General features: G+C 44.6%; 1 protein-coding gene and 2 long non-coding RNA genes across 3 annotated transcripts; all 3 read right to left on the reverse strand.

Annotated features, from left to right (window-relative positions):
* Nucleotides 1-12,834: 12,834 nt before the first annotated feature.
* LOC101785658 lies at nucleotides 12,835-14,356 on the reverse strand. Its single transcript, XM_022826238.1, has 5 exons — nucleotides 14,069-14,356; nucleotides 13,714-13,998; nucleotides 13,416-13,564; nucleotides 13,281-13,334; nucleotides 12,835-13,179 (listed from the first exon to the last, which is right to left on the reverse strand). The coding sequence occupies exons 2-5, from the start codon at nucleotides 13,861-13,863 to the stop codon at nucleotides 13,083-13,085; spliced, it is 450 nt and encodes a 149-aa protein (XP_022681973.1). The 5' UTR covers nucleotides 13,864-13,998; nucleotides 14,069-14,356; the 3' UTR covers nucleotides 12,835-13,082.
* Nucleotides 14,357-14,466: 110 nt separating this feature from the next.
* On the reverse strand, nucleotides 14,467-15,205 carry LOC111256972. The gene is made up of 3 exons (XR_002677300.1): nucleotides 15,095-15,205; nucleotides 14,643-14,707; nucleotides 14,467-14,535 (listed from the first exon to the last, which is right to left on the reverse strand). It is a non-coding gene; the product is annotated as an uncharacterized LOC111256972 (long non-coding RNA).
* Nucleotides 15,206-16,003: 798 nt separating this feature from the next.
* On the reverse strand, nucleotides 16,004-17,690 carry LOC111256947. Its single transcript, XR_002677212.1, has 3 exons — nucleotides 17,454-17,690; nucleotides 16,263-16,426; nucleotides 16,004-16,164 (listed from the first exon to the last, which is right to left on the reverse strand). It is a non-coding gene; the product is annotated as an uncharacterized LOC111256947 (long non-coding RNA).
* Nucleotides 17,691-19,247: the final 1,557 nt, after the last annotated feature.

The following is a 19,247-nucleotide window of genomic DNA, read 5'->3' on the forward strand; positions in this document are numbered from 1 at the left end:
GCGTCGGGGAGGGGGGAGGGGCGCTGGAGGGGGTGCTGGGGTTGGGGGGCCGGGGGGATGGGGTAAAATAGTTGTTTTTGACGTTTGCCGAGTGTCCCACATGGCAAAGAAAAAGGAAAAAAAATTACCGAGTGTGAAAAGAAAAACACTTGGCAAACATTCTATAATTACCTTTAATACATTATTAAAAATATCCAACAGTTCCAAAAAAATTAGCAAAATGACACATGAAACAATATATGTTCTCTATTGCATATAAAAAAAGTTTTGTGGTCAAATCAAATGTCGACCGTCACTTTGACTCTAAATCTAATCGAATTCTTCTCAACGCTACTATTCTTTTTCGGAGATGCTTCGGTTTGTAAACATCGTACGTGACAAAATGTGCAAAACCTTCTCAATTTTTTTACCACAACCTCCACGTATGATATCATCACATCATGACAAATCTCATAATTTTCCGACTTTGTTTGCCTTTTTTTAGAATTTAAAAATCATTCGATCACATGTTTGTGGTTATGTTTCCTGAACAAGATGTTTGAAATTTCTTTTCATTTCATGGGTAAGGCCTCAAAGCAGTTCAAATTTGACTTATACCAAAAATTCCCTTGAAATGCAATTAATTAATTAAATATAGCAAAAAAAATCCAAAAACATACCAAATTTTAATATGAAGTACCAGATGTTGTATGTGCGGAGTAGAAAAAATTTTAAGGTGAGAAGAGGAAAAAAACTTATTGTTTTGCGGAGTGTCAAAAAAAACACTCGGCAAACCCCCCCTTTGCTGAGTGTCTTTTTTGACACTCGGCAAAGCCCCCTCTTTGCCGAGTGTTTTTTTGACACTCGGCAAAGAGACGGGTTTGTCGAGTGTTTTTTTCTTGACACTCGGCAAAGATTCGATTTGCCGAGTGTTTTTAGCTTGGCACTCGTCAAAGAGCTTGTTTGCCGAGTGTTCGAAAAAACACTCGGCAAAGAAAAAACACTCGGCAGTTTTTAGCTTTCCGGTAGCGTAGGGTTGAGGGAGATGTCATGCATCCAACTGGAGAGACTGAAGGCACACATATCAAACAATGTAAGTTGCGTAGTAAAAGAATTGCCGGAATCTTTGGTGTGCATGCCGTCGGGCGCCTGGTGAACCCAGGTTTTTTTTTATCAAGGTCAGTCCATTCATTAATACAAGCATTAGGGTATGTTTGGATCAAAGAAATGTAAAATAGAGGAAAGGGAAAAAAACGAATGCGATAGGTGTGTTGTGTGAAAACAGAAGATAGGAAAAACGCATAAAAAAAGAATGCACGTGTATATTTTTTCACTAATTGTGGCATGCACCATCAAAGCATAGACACACGTCGTTGTTTGGGCGAAAAAACAGTCCATCAATCCTGGCGTGCAGGCAGACGCGAGATCGAAGTCGACGACGGCACATCTGTCACCTTCGGTGACACATAATCTACCCTTGGTCCCCGTCCGTGTGACCCCTACTCACCGCGCGCTAGCCCTAGACAGCGTGGTGCCCCCGGCCAGTGAAGCGCCGGCCGGAGCTCGACTATTGGCGAGCGAATTGGGGCCGGCCGGTGTCAAGGCAGGCAAGTGCCGTCGCGCAGTGTCTCGCAATCCCAACCATGCGCCCCGCTAGCTGCGTGGCTCCAGGCGCCTCGCGACCGGCCGTGCGTGCCGCCAGCAGCGTGGGCCTCGGCTGCGCGACCCGTCCTCACCGTGTCCGTGTGCCGGTCCTCGCTCCTCAGTCGTGTGCTGCCCCAGCCCCCAGGATAGCGCTGCGCTGGCTGGAGCTCCGCAGTGGGTACTGTTGTTGGTCCTGCCGCCGTTGCCACCATGAGAGGATGACCTTTGTTTCTTTTCTGGTTACCCCTAATTCTACCTTCTATCTTGTGCCTTTTTGGGTTTCATCTCTATCCTACCTCAACTTGTTTGGGACAAAAGGCGTTGTTGTTGTTGTTAGGCTTTCTTATTAGAAGTGTTGGCACATTTGGGTTTTGGGAAATTATGGTGTAAGCTCATTTCAAACCTGCTCAGCACGTCTTCAACCAGAATTCTTCTCAATTGAGAACCCGGCGAGCCTATCAGACACCTGCGTGGTCTCCGCCAAGGGGACCATTATTGCCAATGCTTTTCATTCTTGTCATCGGTGTTCTTAACAGTTTATTCGTCAAGGCTGGAGATGAGGGACTGCTGCAGCCCTTGCTAACCGCTCTGCAAGGCAGCGTGTGTCCATTTATGCAGAATGATGTAGCATTATTTGTCCGGCCAGTTGAAGAAGAGCTGTTTCGGAGAGGCCTCATGTTTGCAAACCAACTTACTGAAAAGCCATGTGATACCTATTAGATGTGAAGAAGCAGCACTTGAGGTGATTAAAAAGACTCTAAGCTGTCCAACATCTGAATTTCCATGCAGTTATTTGGGCTTGCCTATGTCAGACAGGAAATTGAGGAAACGAGATTTGATGCCTTGGATAGATAAAATAGCAGATCGACTTCCAGGTTGGAAGGCAACCCTTATGAATTTGACGGGCAGATAGGTCATGATTCCTTTGTGCTATCAGCCGTCCCGGTCTATCTACTGATTGCCACGAATGTATCAAAATGGGTGCTTGAGGCAATTGACAAAATCAGGAGATCCTTTTTATGGAAAGGAAGTTAATGGGGGTTGCTGCTTAGTTGCTTGGGAAAAGGTTGCTCGCCCAATTGATTTTGGAGGACTGGGGATGCCCAACCTGCAGATAATGGGCTGGGCACTACAGATGAGATGACTATAGTGGAATAAAACCAGAAATGACAGTCCTTGGCAGGGGTTAGACATTCCAATACACCCCCAAGTGCGAGCTATGTTTGCCATTTCAATTGTCACACAAGTGGGGGACGAGACAAATACTCTTTTCTGGTCAGATCGATGACTACATGGTTGCTCATTGGTGAAGCTTGCACCAGAAGTACTGAATTGCATATCAAAGAGATGTATTGAATCACGGACAGTGGCACAAGCGCTCAATGACTGAGCATGGGCAACAGATATTCAGATCGATGGCTACATGGTTGCTCATTGGTGGAGCTTGCACCAGTAGTAGTGAATTGCATATCAAAGAGATGTATTGAATCATAGAAAGTGGCACAAGCGCTCAATGACTGAGCATGGGCAACAGATATTCAGGGCAGTCTTTCTGTTGAAGGATCGAATCAATATTTGCGACTTTGGAATGCCCTCGAGGAAGTAGCCTTATCTCAGGAAAATGATCGGCACCTTTGGAAGCATGAAGCAAGTGGGACATTCTCATCCAAGCCCACGTACAGAGCATTCTTTTGTGGTTCGATCAGTTTTGAGCCATGGCGGCATTTATGGAAAACTTAGGCTCCCCCCAAGTGCAAAATGTTCCTATGGCTTGCAATCCGAAACAAATGTTGGAGTCCTCTATCATAATCGGCTCTCGTGGAACAGCCGATGAGGTGCTTGGGCCGGCTTCCTGGAAAAAGAGGAGATCGATAAGCATAAGGCGTACTAAGACTAAGTATAACAATTGACTCCTTACCTCTGGAACATGCACCACCGATGACGGTCCGGGGAGGATGGCCGATGTATCTGGAGTGGCATGTATCAAGAACCGGCCAATTTTAATAATAAGGCTAAAGGGATTAAGGTAAAAGGGCATTCTTTACCTCGGTCTGAAGGCTTGTGGTTGCTGCAGACGTTGGGATAGCTTCGGCTTGAGGATCAGCCGATTGGGAAGCGGGTTGCTCTTGACCAAACTGTGCAGTCTGCTAAAAGGAGGCAAAGTCAGCATCGGCAAAGTATATGGGAAAATCAGAACAAGGGAATTACCTGTACAGCCTCCACCAGGAGTGATGCAGCCGCTGATCCTACTGCCGATGCCACTAGGGGGTCGATGTCCTGGTCTGGGGCTGCCGATGGATTGCCTGCCTGGGCCAATGATGTTGCCGGTTCGGCTGATGTTGCTGCCGATCTATAAGCCGCCTGAACCGATGCCGATTCGGTACGGATCCGTAGCTTACGAGATGTTTTCTTGGAGGCGGAGAACTTGGATTTGCGTTTCAGTCAGCCGGTGGCTATGTCTTGTAAAGACGGAGCATTGTAGCCAATGAGGGGATTCGGCGAATTTGGTGCATAAGCGATCGGTCTATTACTCCGACTAATTGTTGGGGGCACTTGGCTGGCGGCCTGCACAGAGAAGAAGGCAACAATGAGAAGAGATTTTGCAACAAAAATAAAGGGAGTTAGTGAGACAGTGATGTTACCTCTGCGTCAAGGTCAGCAAAGCCGGGCTCGAGTTTATTGCAACATACCCTTGGAGCTGTGCAAAAGAGGTGCCGCTTCCATTCGGCCCACCACAGTTTGAATTATTGGGTGGAGAAAGAGGCCACTGTCCATGTTTCCAAGTCAATCGTGCTGGAGTCTGGGGCTAAGTTGCAGCCTGTCATATTCCAATCCATTGGAAAGTTTCTCCCGAGGCCACACCCGATCGGCAAAATATACTCCTATCGGCAGCTGTCCAAAACCAAGTTGACGAGCCACCGTTGATGGGTTGTAGAATTCATATGTTGGGGGAGTCTTTCCGGCAAACAAATTCGTTGGGAGGATCCCGGGCTTGATGAGAATTTCCAGGATTTCTCTGTCGAATGTATTGGTGGCCGAATCAAAGCATATCGGGTACTCTGAAGATTGGATCCTCTCCGTAATATGGGTACCAGATCGTAGAGGCCTCAGTGAAACCGTTGTAAAAGCATCTGAAGTGCTCGGCCACTCTGGAAGGAGTCAACTTATTACCAGGAAAAGCGGAAGCAGCCTCACCATAAGAAGTACATCAGCGTGTGTCCGATGGTGCGCCCTCTGGCTGATCATTGGGGAACTTCAACTTCTGGATACTTTGCCCCAAAACATCTTTCATATACAAGTTGAGCCAGAGATTGACAAACTACCAGGAGCCACCTGGGTTGCCGATAGGTTCTTTGGTCGATAGTTTTGCAGCAACTTGATGCAGCAGATTGTAAATTGATCCAAGCAGGTGCTTCCCCAAGGGAACTGAGCTGCCTGTCGCCAACGCTTCGGCTAAAGCCTGTGTATTGGTGGTCGGACCGGCTGATTTACCACAGAAGAAAAACTTTTCCAGCCACATGGTCAAGAAGGCTGTGTATTCTCTATCGCCGATGGTTCTGGTTCTATCATAGTGGTGAATGTAACCCTTCCACCCACCGATGGATTTTGTATCCAGCCGATGAGAGGTTTTGACCAAGAAATGGTAGGGCGAATCAGGGGAAGTGATGTCTAAGCCAGTTAGCATCAGGACATCGGCTAGAGCAGGGGGCATCGGCCATGGCCGAAGAGGAAGGCATTTAATGCATCTGACCAAAAATAGGATGCGGCGACGAGCATGGACTCATTTCTCTCCATGCTTGATAAGGAGAGGGTTATACATTGGTAGATTTTCTGCTCATCCCAGAGGGTTTTCTTAGAAGCCGACATCTTAAGGAACCAATCTCTCCACCCTGGTGTATGACTCGGCCAAGATCTAAAAGCACCATCCCATTCTTCCAAATCCATGGTGGCCAGTTTGAAAGGAATCCTGTTGGTTTCTAAGTTGATCAAATCCATGGGGTTAGGATTTCCCATGGGGCCTAGGCCGATGAATCCAAGATTGTTGGACATGGGGATGGTGATTCTATTCCTAAGCTCCTGATAAATACGCGAGGGGCTGAATAAGGAGAAATCAGGAGTCACAGAAAGGGGACGAAGGCTGAGAGACATACCTCAGGAACGGTGGTGAGGTTGGCCATGGATGCAGTCGCTTGGAGTTTGGGACCTGAAGCAGTCGTCAGAGTGCGCGAGCAAGCCGTCGGAGTGCACCGGAAGTCAGCATGAGCAGTCCGCCGGAGTCCACCGGAGATCACCTTTTTCACTTGGGAGAAGAAGAAAGTAAAGTGTTCCTGGGTGTAAGAAGGACTGGTGAAGAGGAAGGGTGAAAAAGCAGATACTTATAGTGTGGCTTGTGAAGGGTAAATGTGGCATTTCATCCACGCCGTCCGCATAAATTTTGAGAAGGGTTGTTGCCTGCAGGCGCTTTTTTTGGCGAGAGAGATCATGATTGAGAAGATTTCGGAACACAAGAGATATTCTGCTCCATGGTTACTGATTCGTTGGTGTTTCTCCCGGAAAGAAAATCGGGGTTGAGATAATTTCGGAGCAAAAGATATGTTCCACTCCGAAACTGGGGGGCATGTGTTGACACCGTTTTTTGACATATGTCAAAGTCGGCGTCAAAGGGGTACAAGGAAGCCGATGCAGTAATAAAGGAAGCAACGGCTAGTGGATCGGGCGATGGGTCGCAGTTTAGCCGATCGGCCGGTAAAGGTGACAATGTTGGGCTGATAAAGCTTGGCCGATGGGAGATAATGGAGGCCCGGTCGATGATGGCGGAAGTCTAGCCGATGAAGATGGCCGATGAGGATGATGGGGTCTGGCCGATGAGGAACCAATGAAGCTTCGCCGATACTTGGAAATAGATCTAGATGGGCCAAGACGATTGCTAGGAAGGTAGAGATAAGGTCAGCTCATAAAGGCTCGGATTGTGTCCGACTCCTATGTGGGTCATGTTTGTATATATTTGTTTCTTTAAATTAGAGATAGCGTATCAAGTCATAATCGACTAGGAGTCTTGTTGTTCAGGATATAAATAAAGGCCCTGCATGGTCTAAGAAGGATGTACACACCAAAATCAAACAAATCTACTTTTACTTGCAATCTACTTTTCGGCAACTTCGCCATTATTCTTTTTTCTTTACGAGTTCTTCCAGGCTAGCAGGACTGCATCAACTTGACCTCCGGCTAGATTGTAAGTTCCACGTCTACCGAGTAATTTCTAGGCTTTGACTTCGGGCGCATCACTGTCGTTTCATCTAGATTTATTCAACAGTTATCGATATTTGCTAGAATTGCAAGTTTACTTGTTGTTTCCAGCTTGAAGCACGTTTGATCGGCTTTTTACCTTGTTTTCATATCAATTCACTGTTCCATAGCCGATTAGATCTATTTCAAGTGTTTCTCCTGTAGTATTGTTTAGGTTTCTTTAATCGTTTCCTTTACATCTACTACGTGTACATCGGCTGACTTTAGCCGATCGTCCTCTTACCCTATCGGCTACCCTGCCGATATATCCCTCAGAGCAGATCGGAACACCAGCCGATTGGCTCTTGAATTTAACGTTTATTTTTCCTTGTCAATCAACAGGTCAGATTGACTGGCACGCCGGGTCATGTGTCCGACGCGAAGGTCGTATCACGATTTTTGCGCGAACACAACTGCTTAAGAAATATAGCCCTAAGTATCATTTCTAAATTTTGGTAAGGGTCCACATGGATTGATATCTGAATTTGTTGAAATCAGTTCATCAATGGACGGTTCAAAACTATGAGATGATGCATGTGTAGATTTCTTAAGCTGTCTCATTTTAGGTTATACCATGACAATTCAACACCATAAAATTCATATTGATCGTCAATAAGATTTCATATTGAAGATTTATATTTATGATCCATACTTGATAATTACATATTTCTTATTTTCATTGCATTAGTTTTTGTCATATTAGTATTAGCTATTTCCTATCGTATGATAGATCAATTATGATATAGAACTTCTTTCGTGGAACCATGATGAGCAAAGTTAAGTTCCAGATGACCTGACAAAGGCTCAAGTGCTTAATATGCTGCCTAAACTTTAAGCATCTTAATGACTTTAAATTAAAAAAATTCAAAACTACAAAGTTGTAGGTCTCATCGAGAACTACAGTTTTCATGTAAAAATATCTCTATCCAAGTTCATATAAAAAGGATATTATTTTTCTAAGGTGAGAGCTTGTCATGCCATTGTGGCTGGTGTGACAAGCCATTGTTGTCACGCCGGCAGGAGTGGATGGCTGCGATCCACAGGGCTTGAGGTTGAGGACCATGGCGGCCTCAGGGAATGGTGGCGTCGGAAGCTGATGGGGTGGGTGGCCAAGGGTCGAGCGAGCTCTGCGGACTGCGGTTGAGTTGGGGGAGGAAGGAGCCGAGGTGGAATTGGACCTGCTCACCTACGAGCGGGGCCTATGTGTCAACCATTCCATATCAACATCCTAGTCCACATTAGCTGAGTAACATGGCAAAACCACTATGTAAAGGTAGAAGAGGGGGTTAAGTAAATGCTTTTGCAAAGGTGGGATAAAACATCTGGTTTTATAGGTCGGAGGTTATGTAGTGATGTAGTGTTGAATCAGACCAGCAGTCACTGCCCTGTCTCCAAATGGAGAGGAGTCAGTGACTCAACTGCAAGTGCAGCTACTGCAGAGGAGTCTCGCGGTCCAAATGCAGCTAAACTCTGGGAGTCGGATTTAGTGAAGTCACGGCGTGACAGGAGCCCCTCTATAGCTTATACTTTTCACCAGAAAACGCCCCTCTATACTTGAGCCCCTCTTCGTGTATATTTATCTCGACTTCTCTTCTATGATATCTTAGGTCTTGTACAGTTCTATTGACCTTATTTTGAGGTGTTTGACCACACAAGTCTGTCACCTTTGTATCCATGCGACTAAACCCTTATATCCTGCCAAATGGTATTAGTTCCATAGGTTAGTGTTGTCATCACACATTATCAAAATCACTAATGGTTTATGCTAGGTCCATTTTTCTTACAAGTTATGTTATGTACATGGACATACGATTACTTTTAAATATATAGTAAAAACTAGGGTGCTACTAGCGCCCCGTCTGAGGCTAGTATCGAATGCAGCAGGATCCGTCATTCATATAGCTTCAACCCCGAGCAGCTAAGCTTCTCCATCGATCCCACAATCCCATGGGTCGGGGAAGGAGTGGAGTGACAAGCAGATTGGTGGCCAGTTGCGCAGCGCAGAGAGGCATGCGCGGCCACCGGTGTAGGCTCTCTTTAGCACAAATCGGTGAAAAAGACGCAGATCAAGCTCGTGACCATGGTTTCGTTGATTAGAACCAAAACGAAGCAAAATATTTACTGCAACACGAATTATGTTCTTGTGCAACAGATTAAAATCACAACTACAACAATATAAGATCTTGCAACATTTGAATTGTCATACTCCAACATGCTAGTTACTTCCCTGCAATAACAGGAAAGCTCCTCATGCAGGTAGCCATCTTCAAGTAACTACCATATGCAACATACCACTGAAATAAATAGAAAATATTGGTGCAACAAAGAGAAAAAAAAACTTAGTAACATCTCACAGTGAAACAAAAGGTGCATTAAACAAAAAGGATGAACTAAAACTACTAGAAAAACAAGCAGTAGTTCCAGTTGGAAAACCTCATAGATCTCGATTTTCCCAACTAGGACTAACTAATTAGGCGTGGGAGGCTCCCACACACGTGAAATATGCTCGTGCGTGGTGCGTGGGTTTTGAACCCGCATCCTCTTTCCTCGCGCATAGCTTCCTTACGATCTTACCTACACAACATATCTAAATGAGTAGGGGATGCTATCCTTTCATATTCACCTGTGGACCCCCAGTTGGTGTTACTGATCAGGATTAAAGGATCCCCCACGGGTTACGAAATTTAGACCCGGGACTAACACCTCTTTAGTCCCGGGTCCAAAAACAACCAAGATTTTTGTTCCGGATGGAAGGTCGTTTCTCTACAAGTGTAACTAGAAATTAATGGTTGCAACATCATAATATCATATTTTAGATGACCTATCTCAACATTTTTTGGATAAAAAGTTGGTGAATGTTAAAAAAATATTGAGCCAAAAAATGTTGGTGAATGCAAAAAAATAGTGCACGCAAAAATAGTTGAGCAATAATGTTGGTGAGTGTAAAAAATTAAAGAAAAATGTTGGTAACAATTAAGTCAGGTTTTTTTAAAAAAAGTTGATAAATATCAAAAAATGTTGATGGATGTTAAAAAAATGTTACATGGACTTTAAAGATAAGTTGCTTATCTACCTTTCGGAAAACATATAGGAGCACCTCTCGACCCTCCCCTTTCTCCCCGAACCCCCTCCCCTCCGGATCTTTCTCCCTCTCTCTTTCTCTCGTTCTTTTTATGAGCCTCGAGCATGTTGGCTCCCTGCTCGCTGTCGCCTGGGAGCGCCCCTGGCCGTGCCCTCTAGCCAGGCCAAGGACGAGCTCCTCCTCCTCCCCCCACGTTGCCCTCCATCTCCCCCAAGCTAAAGATCAAGCAGCTGACTATTTTTTATGTGCTTCTCACCCACCTTCGGTGAAGCAAGCTTGTCACTGATATCCTTCAGCGCCACTCTACTCCAACATGTGGCCCTTTAAATCGTCCTTCTCCATCATAGTTGAGGTTCTCCTATGGTTTGCCCCTTCTCTCTCCTCCTTTCGAAGCACCTCCATTAACCTCTATGGAAGCTCAGCTCCATTGATGTTGCATGTTATCCAAACCTTTATGCATGCTGTTATTATGAGCCAAAATGAAGTATCCATTATCTAAGGAAGCTGTAGAATCAAATCCCACTACAATCGGTCGCCGAAACCACCAGCAATGCTATTTTTGGGAACTTGATGAGTTATTCATGGTTCTGTGTAAAACCATATTTTGTGTAAGATTTATGTGTTCTATGTTCTATCATGTACTATTTGCTTATATTTGATGTACTAGTATGGTAAAAATAGTTTACATACTTTTTCATGCATCTCATTCATCATTTGAACAATCTCCATGCATGTTATTAATTATGTACCATTACATTTGTGTAGAAACAAACGCATGAGCAGGAGGTGGGTGATCCCAAGCTGTAGCCCATCGTTGACTATGCTTCCTTTGAACCCCCAAGGCAGGCACCTAAGCATTCTTTAACTTTATTTTGGATCAATGAATCATATGTGTCTTGTATGTACATGAGTTAATATTACGTGTATGTTTGCTTAGCTCCTACTCAATGCATCACCATCCTTGATGTAGAACAAATCCTTTTAGGTGAGTATGATTGTATAGGTGTCAAGAATTTAATTTCTTATCAGTGCTTAACTTCGATAGAAGGGTAGAGGTGACACTCGTGAGTTATAAGCATGTTTGCTTAATTTCCTATTCAAGTAGATAAGTTGAACTGCTTGAATGATGAATCGAACTTGAGTAAGAATGGTAGGTCATTTTGAGATCGGAGCTCACTTAATTTAGTCTTGTTTAAGTGGTTAAGCCCTTATTGTTATTGCTTGAGCACAATATCGTATAAACCACATGTTTAATATGGGAATAGCAAGCCAGGTAGCATAAGTCACACCTTGCCTTGACCGGATTCGGCGCGGGATGGGATGAGGTGTGATCGGCTGTGTTCGGTACATCTATCCGTTCCGATCGTTCATTCATAATTGGGTGTGGGTATGTGAATGGTTGGGGGTTTGAATCAACACTTATCTTGAGCTATGGGTATGGTCGTTGGTCTTGCGTCTCGAGTGGGAAAAGTTGTACACTCATGCAGGATTTTAATCTATTGCAATAACCGCACTCCCGGTCAAAGAGCACACTCTCGCAGAGTTATCGAATGGAGTTCATGGAAGATTGAGCTCATGTTCACATGATCATGATTATTTAATACCATTGCTTGATGCTTAACTTAGAGATGACAGAATATCGTGTCTTTTGCTTATCACAACTTGATCAAATATAAATGTTTTTATGCAACTTATTTTCCTATACCAATTTCCTTGCTACTTAACTAAATGCATTCTCCTTGAGAGTCGGGCAAGTATATACTATATTTGGACAAAGATGCTGTTAATTTGTTGCAGGTGATCCGCAGCCGAAGGTCGTCTTTGGGTACTTCTACCTCATGGACGGAGGTGCCAGTGAGAAGTGACGGTGGGTGGATATGAGAGTGGCACTATTTGCATATAGTGTTAACCTTTTCATCTTGGTTGTACGTATGAGCACGATAACTAGACTTTTCGCTGCAAAACTCAAAGACTTAATGTATGTAAACTTGAAACTCTATGAAATGCGATGAACTATGTATGGATACACTTTGTGTGTGGTGATGTTAAATAGTTGTGAGGTGTGTTTAAATCCTGAGCATTGCTTATGACACATCTCGAGGATGATCGGAATTATTCTCTTTTAATTAAGTTGATCAATTTATAGACCAAAATAACCCTCCACGACAGTATTGTCTATGCATTTCACTATTCATTTTGTGTTCTTGAATTCTAACGAACGGCGTGTTATTATGTGAGCCTTCAATATACTCAGTACTCTCAGACGGTATCTGAACGTTCGCTCTTGTTCCAAATCACAATGCTACTTGTCCACAGGTCAACCTGCCTTAGCAAAAAGGGTGAATTACGCACATATCATTTTGAAAGATCAAATTCTATATCGGTCACAAAAAAACTTATGATCCCAATCCATTCTTTTTCTACCTCCCGGCGCCATGCCGTGTCTCCAAAAAAATAATTTTCGGCCGGCACTAGGGTCCAAAGAGATTTGATCGATGGCATAAGTTTTTCAGTGACAAATACAAAATCGGTCTAAAAAAAGTGACAAACACAAAATCGGTCTAAAAAAAGTGACAAATACAAAATCTGGATCTTTTATAATAGCATACGCATTATCTAAACTAGGTACTAGGTGGACGGCATGCGTCAGAGACGGTGGTTGCCTCTTCAACTCTGGAAGCATATGTTTCCGTTTCAAAACAAAAATCTGGGTCTTGGGCATAAATAAATGATTAACAAGCGATTTCAAATTCCGGCGATCGCAAAGAGCAGATCCACGTTTTGATTTACTTCATGTGGTGAGTTGAGTGCATAAATACCCCCACCCACAATTCCAAATGAAATAAGCATGGCAAAACCTAAGCGCATTTTGTTCAAGTCAAATATTTTAGCAAAGTTGAAAGTGGCAACTGTCAGTCATATGATCCTGCAGTTACATACATTTTAGACAGAAGGGCAATGATAACTGATTACTTAAATACTAGCAAGATGTGCAGAACAGGCTTGACATCCGATTGGTAGTCTTCATCATATCTATCCACATGGTGCACCATGATACTAATATATTTCGATGTGTTAATAGCACGGCCGCCTAATTGAGTGTCCTTCCAATGAGCCCAGGGAAATCATCGTCGTCCATATCCACGTCAAGTTCACCATGATACCAATATGGTTCTGGCACTGGCCACCTGTCATCCAAAATATTTTTTTGATCCAATGTAGGTTGATTGTTGAATAAAATAGTTCAAGTCACAAACAAGTGGCAACGAGAAAGCAGAACAAATATTACCTGTATTTCTCCCCCACCATGAAATGATCAAGTATGGGCATAGGATACTCTCCGCTGTCATCCAACATATTTTTCCATTGTAAGTTCACACTATTATGCTTACCCAGTTACAACTGAAATAACAGAAAAAAATACCTTTCTGCTGGTAATCCGGAATTAACCACTCTTCTTAAAAGATTGAAGATCACAACCCTTGGAAGGAAAGGAGTTACATCACTTCCATCATAAAAGTTCATGCCAACAAAACTTCCATCAAAACCAATAAGAGGGCCACCGATCCCAGCCTAGTACCAAAAAGCCAAATGTTACTGTTAAACTTCTAATTCCTGATTCAATGGAAGAATTGTGATTAAAGAGAGAACTCGGATTCTAATGCAATTATTTAATACAGGCTACCATGTAAAGAAACAGTATGAAAATTTCAACATGCTACCTTCGTGATGTGACAAGTGGAACACTGAAGCTCTTTGCAATTAAGTTTGCAATCCTCGTTACTACTTTTCACTTCACCAATTGTGCCCATCAATAGTCCATGTATAGTGTCACGCCCTATAGCCACTACCTTTTCAGGTGACACTTCCATTTCTTTATCGAGAATGTCTGCAGGTCGAATGGCATTGAAACGTTCCTTGATACTGACAATAGCAATATTATATTGCAAGTTATACAATTCCAATGTTCCATCGCAGCGTTGATTCGGTGGGAGGAACACCTCAATCTGCATTCATTAAGAGAGCTAAGCTAACCTGCATATAACTTAAAAGACCAAGAGTGATAGGAGCACCAACCCTCAAGTTTTTATCAATGTTGTCTTCATTATCACGGCTTCTAACAAGACTGGCAGAAGTCAGGACAACAGTGCGTTTGCGTTTGGCTCTTCCCTGCCACTTTATAAGCAACCCTGTGCAAGCAAAAGACCTCGAGTGATCTCTGTTGAAAGAAGCAAGTGAGACAACACTACGGGATATATTTGTCACAACTTCCTTTTCAAGCTCCCCCCAGACAGACTCCAAAGTATCATTGGGTGGATCACCAAAAGGATACCCTTTCCAAGCAAGTAATTCACCAAATCGGTCTTCAAATTGATGAAGCAACTCCCCATTGACTGGTTAAAAAAACAAGATCAGAAGTTAATTATAAAGAAGAGCACAAGGGACATCAGAAATATAAAAACCAAAGAACTTACATTCAAGCACAAGTGGTGGTGGCATTGGATAGCCCAAGGATTTTAACCGGTAAATAGTTTTCATGAATCCTGATGCAACAAGGTGATTAGTATTAGTACTCCGAATGACGACACAAAATATTCTGCAGTCAATTGTCGGTAACATTTACAATGATGGTTTGCAAGATAATTCACACCTGAAGGGACTACGCTTGATACACCTTCAGGCAATGAATAATTACGGAAGTGGAGTTCTCTAGGACTGCAATAGAACAGCAAAAAGACATCTGACTCAAGGTATGACAAAATTAGGCAATCAAACTCGTACATATTTAGCGAAAGACGTGACAGGAGTGAGCAGATTCATATGCCACAAATATAAGTATTGCCATATCATCCGAATGAACTGTTTTAGCACTTTCTAATTTAGACACACTAGCTTCAAAATTAAGCAAGGGTCCTAATTTAGCAATAGGAGACAGCACTAATGCAGGAGAGGTAACAAGAACCAATTTGTTTCCAACCCACAAATTACAGAGTGAAAACCCACAAGGCTACAAGTGCTTATATCACCAGAAAAGGGTAACAATATAAATAAACTAACTGGGGAAGATATAGTTCACAGATACTGGAACTGCCAAATACGTACTTTAGTATCTGAAACAACTCCAAGCGCTCACGAAGTGATTTCGGTGATAGGAACTTGGCACATTTCTTATTCTCACTACCATGATGACAAAGATCAACAATCATCCCATGAAACCTCTTGTCATTTCCTACAATTGGCCCTCCAAGTGCAGCCTAGAACAAAAGCAAAGTGGCATGGTTTATGAAGGAAAAATGCATTTTTCACATTGGTGCATGTAGTGATACACTAGACCAAAGATACTGTAATGCAAATATTAGTTTCAAGCTTTCCGTAATGCCAAAAGTAAAAATATATCAACAACATACCTCTGTTAAACCTTGACTATCAGAAAGGAAGATGTTGGGGGATTCATTAGACAGAGACCCACGCATGGCCATTAAACTGCCTGAATTGAAGGCACGCCCAGCAGCTAGTACATGACCATCAGGGCAGTCAGGTGATTCCTGAAGATCGAGATCTACAGGATCGTCCTCTAGGTAGTCGATGGATGTAACAATAGCAATATCTTTATCATATAGTCCCAAGAATCCATCAGTAGTTGTGTTATCAGGAAGGCGCACTTGAATCTATTGATAAAGCAGTAGATCAGCACATAATGGACATTGAACAAACAAATCGAAATGAAGGACATAATGATCAGCAGCACCAACCCTCAAGTCATCATTTCTATTTCTTTTGTCATTGAATTCCCTAACCAAACATGCTGAAGTGACAAATCTTGTTAGCTCTAGTATAGCGCTTCCAGGTGGTAGAGTTATACCAGAGCATGCAAATAACATGTTTTCTTCTGCACAAGATCATAATTTAAATCATTAACAGTAACAGCAAAATAACAAAATACAAATTAGGAATATTAGTAAGCATACCAGCACAATCGCCATCAAACAAAGCAAGCGAAACAACATCGGATTCACAAAGTTCTTCGTCACTTTTAACTTCATCACCAAATGGTTTCTCTTTAAAGCAGATGTTTGAGACTTCCCGATCAGGAAACGTGGTGCCAAATCGTTCCTCCTCAATAGCACATAGTTTATCATCAAATTCAGCCAACGCTGCCCGACTCGCTTGTACTAGTTAACAGATATGATACTCTAAAACTGTTAGTGTTCTATTAGAGCAATATGTGCACAGAAAAGGAAGCAGCAGCAAATTCAAAAGCAATACTCACATCTCAACATTCTTCTAATGGCCCGGCACAATCTTTTTGGGGGTGAGTGTTTTGGGCCATCACTGCCACTTGAAAGCTGGAGTTTGTCCCTTCTAGTTCTGGTTCTCCGTTCCCGAGTCACGCCTCTCTCAGCCCCCCTCTTGTTTTTAAGATTCTTTGTAGTCCTGAAGCAGAGAGTAAATGCAAAAGTTTAGTAAAGCTACTTAGGCCTCATTGCATGATTAATCATAATGCCCCAACATAAATTGGAAACCTTTGCTAATTTTTATCTTCACAGGCTCACTTAAACAGTGTGTACTTTGACAGGGAAAATATAGGGAATCTCATAACACTAGAATGGAGAAGATTTTCTTACAAACAATTATTTTTTTGCCCCATGCAAAGTTACCACTAGAATCCAACCCACTGTCTGACTGTCTCCCAACCTAACACTCTGTCAAGTTATTAGCACCTTCTTCCTACAGACCGCTCTAGATGCCAACCACCAAGCTTCTTCCTCTTCTCCAAGCCAGATGGACATCACCACCACAGCATCTGGTTTCCCTACATGTATCACTGCACGGCTCCTGTCCCCTTCCCTCCCAAGCCGCACCGCCTGTGGAGGAGCGGCAGCAACAGCGACTCGGTGTGGGCACCTTAGTGGAGTGAGAGAGCATGGAAGGAGAAGGGCCGCATGATTGGGGCAGTCATGAAGGTGAAAGGATCTTACGTGATGGTAGTTCATTAACAAAGTTAATGGTGAAAAGGATCGATGGCTAATCTGGGCTGTTAGCGTACAATCTGGGTTTTGACGAGATGGGAGTTAGCGGAGTTAATGGCGGGATACAGTCCATGGCTAATATGGGCCATTGTTATATAATCTGACAGCGCAGTGCTACATGAAGAAGATTTTGAGTCAAATATGATGCTGAGTTAAAAAAACAATGGAGGTGCAAAAACCGTTCCATTTGAGTGCTATGAGAGCAATTTGGCCAAAATTATATAAGAAGTGCTCAAAACTAGTATACAAAAACTCATTTTTTTACATAATATGTAAAAAAGGCTCCAATTCAAACCCTAGTTCTGTATGGCAAATCAGCAAGTGGTGAAAATATTAGCAGCCAGTTCCTAGCAGCTGGTGAAGACTGCCAGAAAGTATGCAAACCTAAACAAAACTATTGAACAGTAAGCAGCAAGTAAACAGATACTTACATCGCGCAACTTGTCCCCGATGAAGCAGAGGAATCGGAGATAGATTGGATCTAGGGTCGAGGGGAATTGCCAGCAGTGAGATGCGTCTCCGAACACTCCGAGATCTGCGAGATGCGTCGCCACTGCTGGTGGTTGCACAGGCCGAATTCGCCGCCAACCGTAACAACACCGCCCGCGAGATGCCGAGAAGGTTTAGGGCTTGTGCTTGTGTGACCCGACGACGATGGGAAATTGAGCTACTGCTCCGTGCTTCTGGGTTGGAGGGGTGGGGGAGATATATGGACTCTTTTCGGGCCTTGTCTACCTGCTGGGCTTATAGTCCAATAAGGCCCAAACTTCTGTGATGTCCGATCCTTACACTGGCTAACCCCTCGATTTACTCTCTAGGTACACATAGGCTGGTGAAGCAGGCGTCGAAGGAGTTGGAGAGAAGCATCCGGCGGGAGGTCTCGGCCTGGTACTCGCCCTTCGGCGTGAGCATGGATATGTCGGAGCTCCCCTGGATGCGGTCCTCTGCGTTTCACGTGCTCTGCCCATGCCGCACTAGCACCACCCGCTTCGCCGCCCGCAGCGGCGGGAGCGACGATCCTGGGCGAGGGGCAGGGGACCTCTCTAGATCGTGCACGCTCGAGCAGTGGATACAGCACCAGAGGGTACGCCGCCGCCGACGGCAGCTGCGCTGGCGTGAGGAAGAGCATGGTGGGATTTTTGTTCCTAACGATCGTGTTCTGAAATCTGAAGCTCCCGCGGCGGGGGAGATCCGAGCGGCTGTGGATGGGGAGCTCCAGTCAGCAAGCTCCGAGCGGCGGCCGCAGCGGGAAGATCCGGGCGGCTGCGGATGGGAAGCTCCAAGCAGGCGGGCGGCATGGCCGACCGAGCCGCCTCGACCGCGACCGGGCGGGCCGGCGGCGCGGCCGTGGCGGGGCGCCCTGCTCTGGCCGCCGCCCACGCTCAATCCCCTCCGTTGCTTTGGTGGGGGTGGGGGTGGGGGGTGGGGGGGGGGCTATACCAGGAAGGGTGGAGGCAGGGGGAGGACTCCTCGTGCGCGGGGGCTATTCCCGCCGCTGGCGGGCATATCTCGTGGAAGGGTGGCGGCGGGGGCGAACGGGACTGCGGGTTGTACTCGTTGGCAGGCGCATTACATTCTTGCACTGGTCAGCTAAGGGTGGCGCGGGCGGCAACGCCGCGCCCGGGTTTTCTTGTGTTGGGCTTAAAGTGCTCATGGGCCGGTCGCTGGCTTGCTACTGCATTGCTCGGCCTGCTTGCCTGCTCGGTTTGTTAAGCTGGCGAGCCAACTCGAACTCGCTCGTTATACTTTGAGCTCGTTAGCATAACGAGCCGAGCGAGCTAATGAGCCACAAGCTTTTGATTCAGCTCTAACTACATCGTTGCGGGATGCCAAAAGTTAGCGCGATGAGTTGTGGATATGATCAAGCACGCCCTAAATCCCTCATTGGCATTTCAATCCACGAAAACTACACATACCTAAAGACCAGCATTAATCCACAAATACTAACAAATAATAATTAATCATTGCCCATGTGGTTGTAACATAGCAACGCTCGGATGCGATTGTCCTCAACTTGCTGACCTTATTTACGGTAGCATACTCTTGGGTGTTGAGGCTATGCATGCACCGGTCACCACGGCGGGCGCTGTTAAAAAAAAAAAGAAATTCCAGCCTCTCACGAGGCCCCCTCAAGCGATTTTTCACGCAGAGTATGCGCTTGCGCGCTGTGTGGAATTCGAACCCACAACTTTCAGCCTCACGCGTAGCTTTCTTGCCATCCCACC

This window comes from Setaria italica, chromosome IV (assembly GCF_000263155.2).
Source record: "Setaria italica strain Yugu1 chromosome IV, Setaria_italica_v2.0, whole genome shotgun sequence".
Lineage (NCBI taxonomy): Eukaryota > Viridiplantae > Streptophyta > Magnoliopsida > Poales > Poaceae > Setaria > Setaria italica.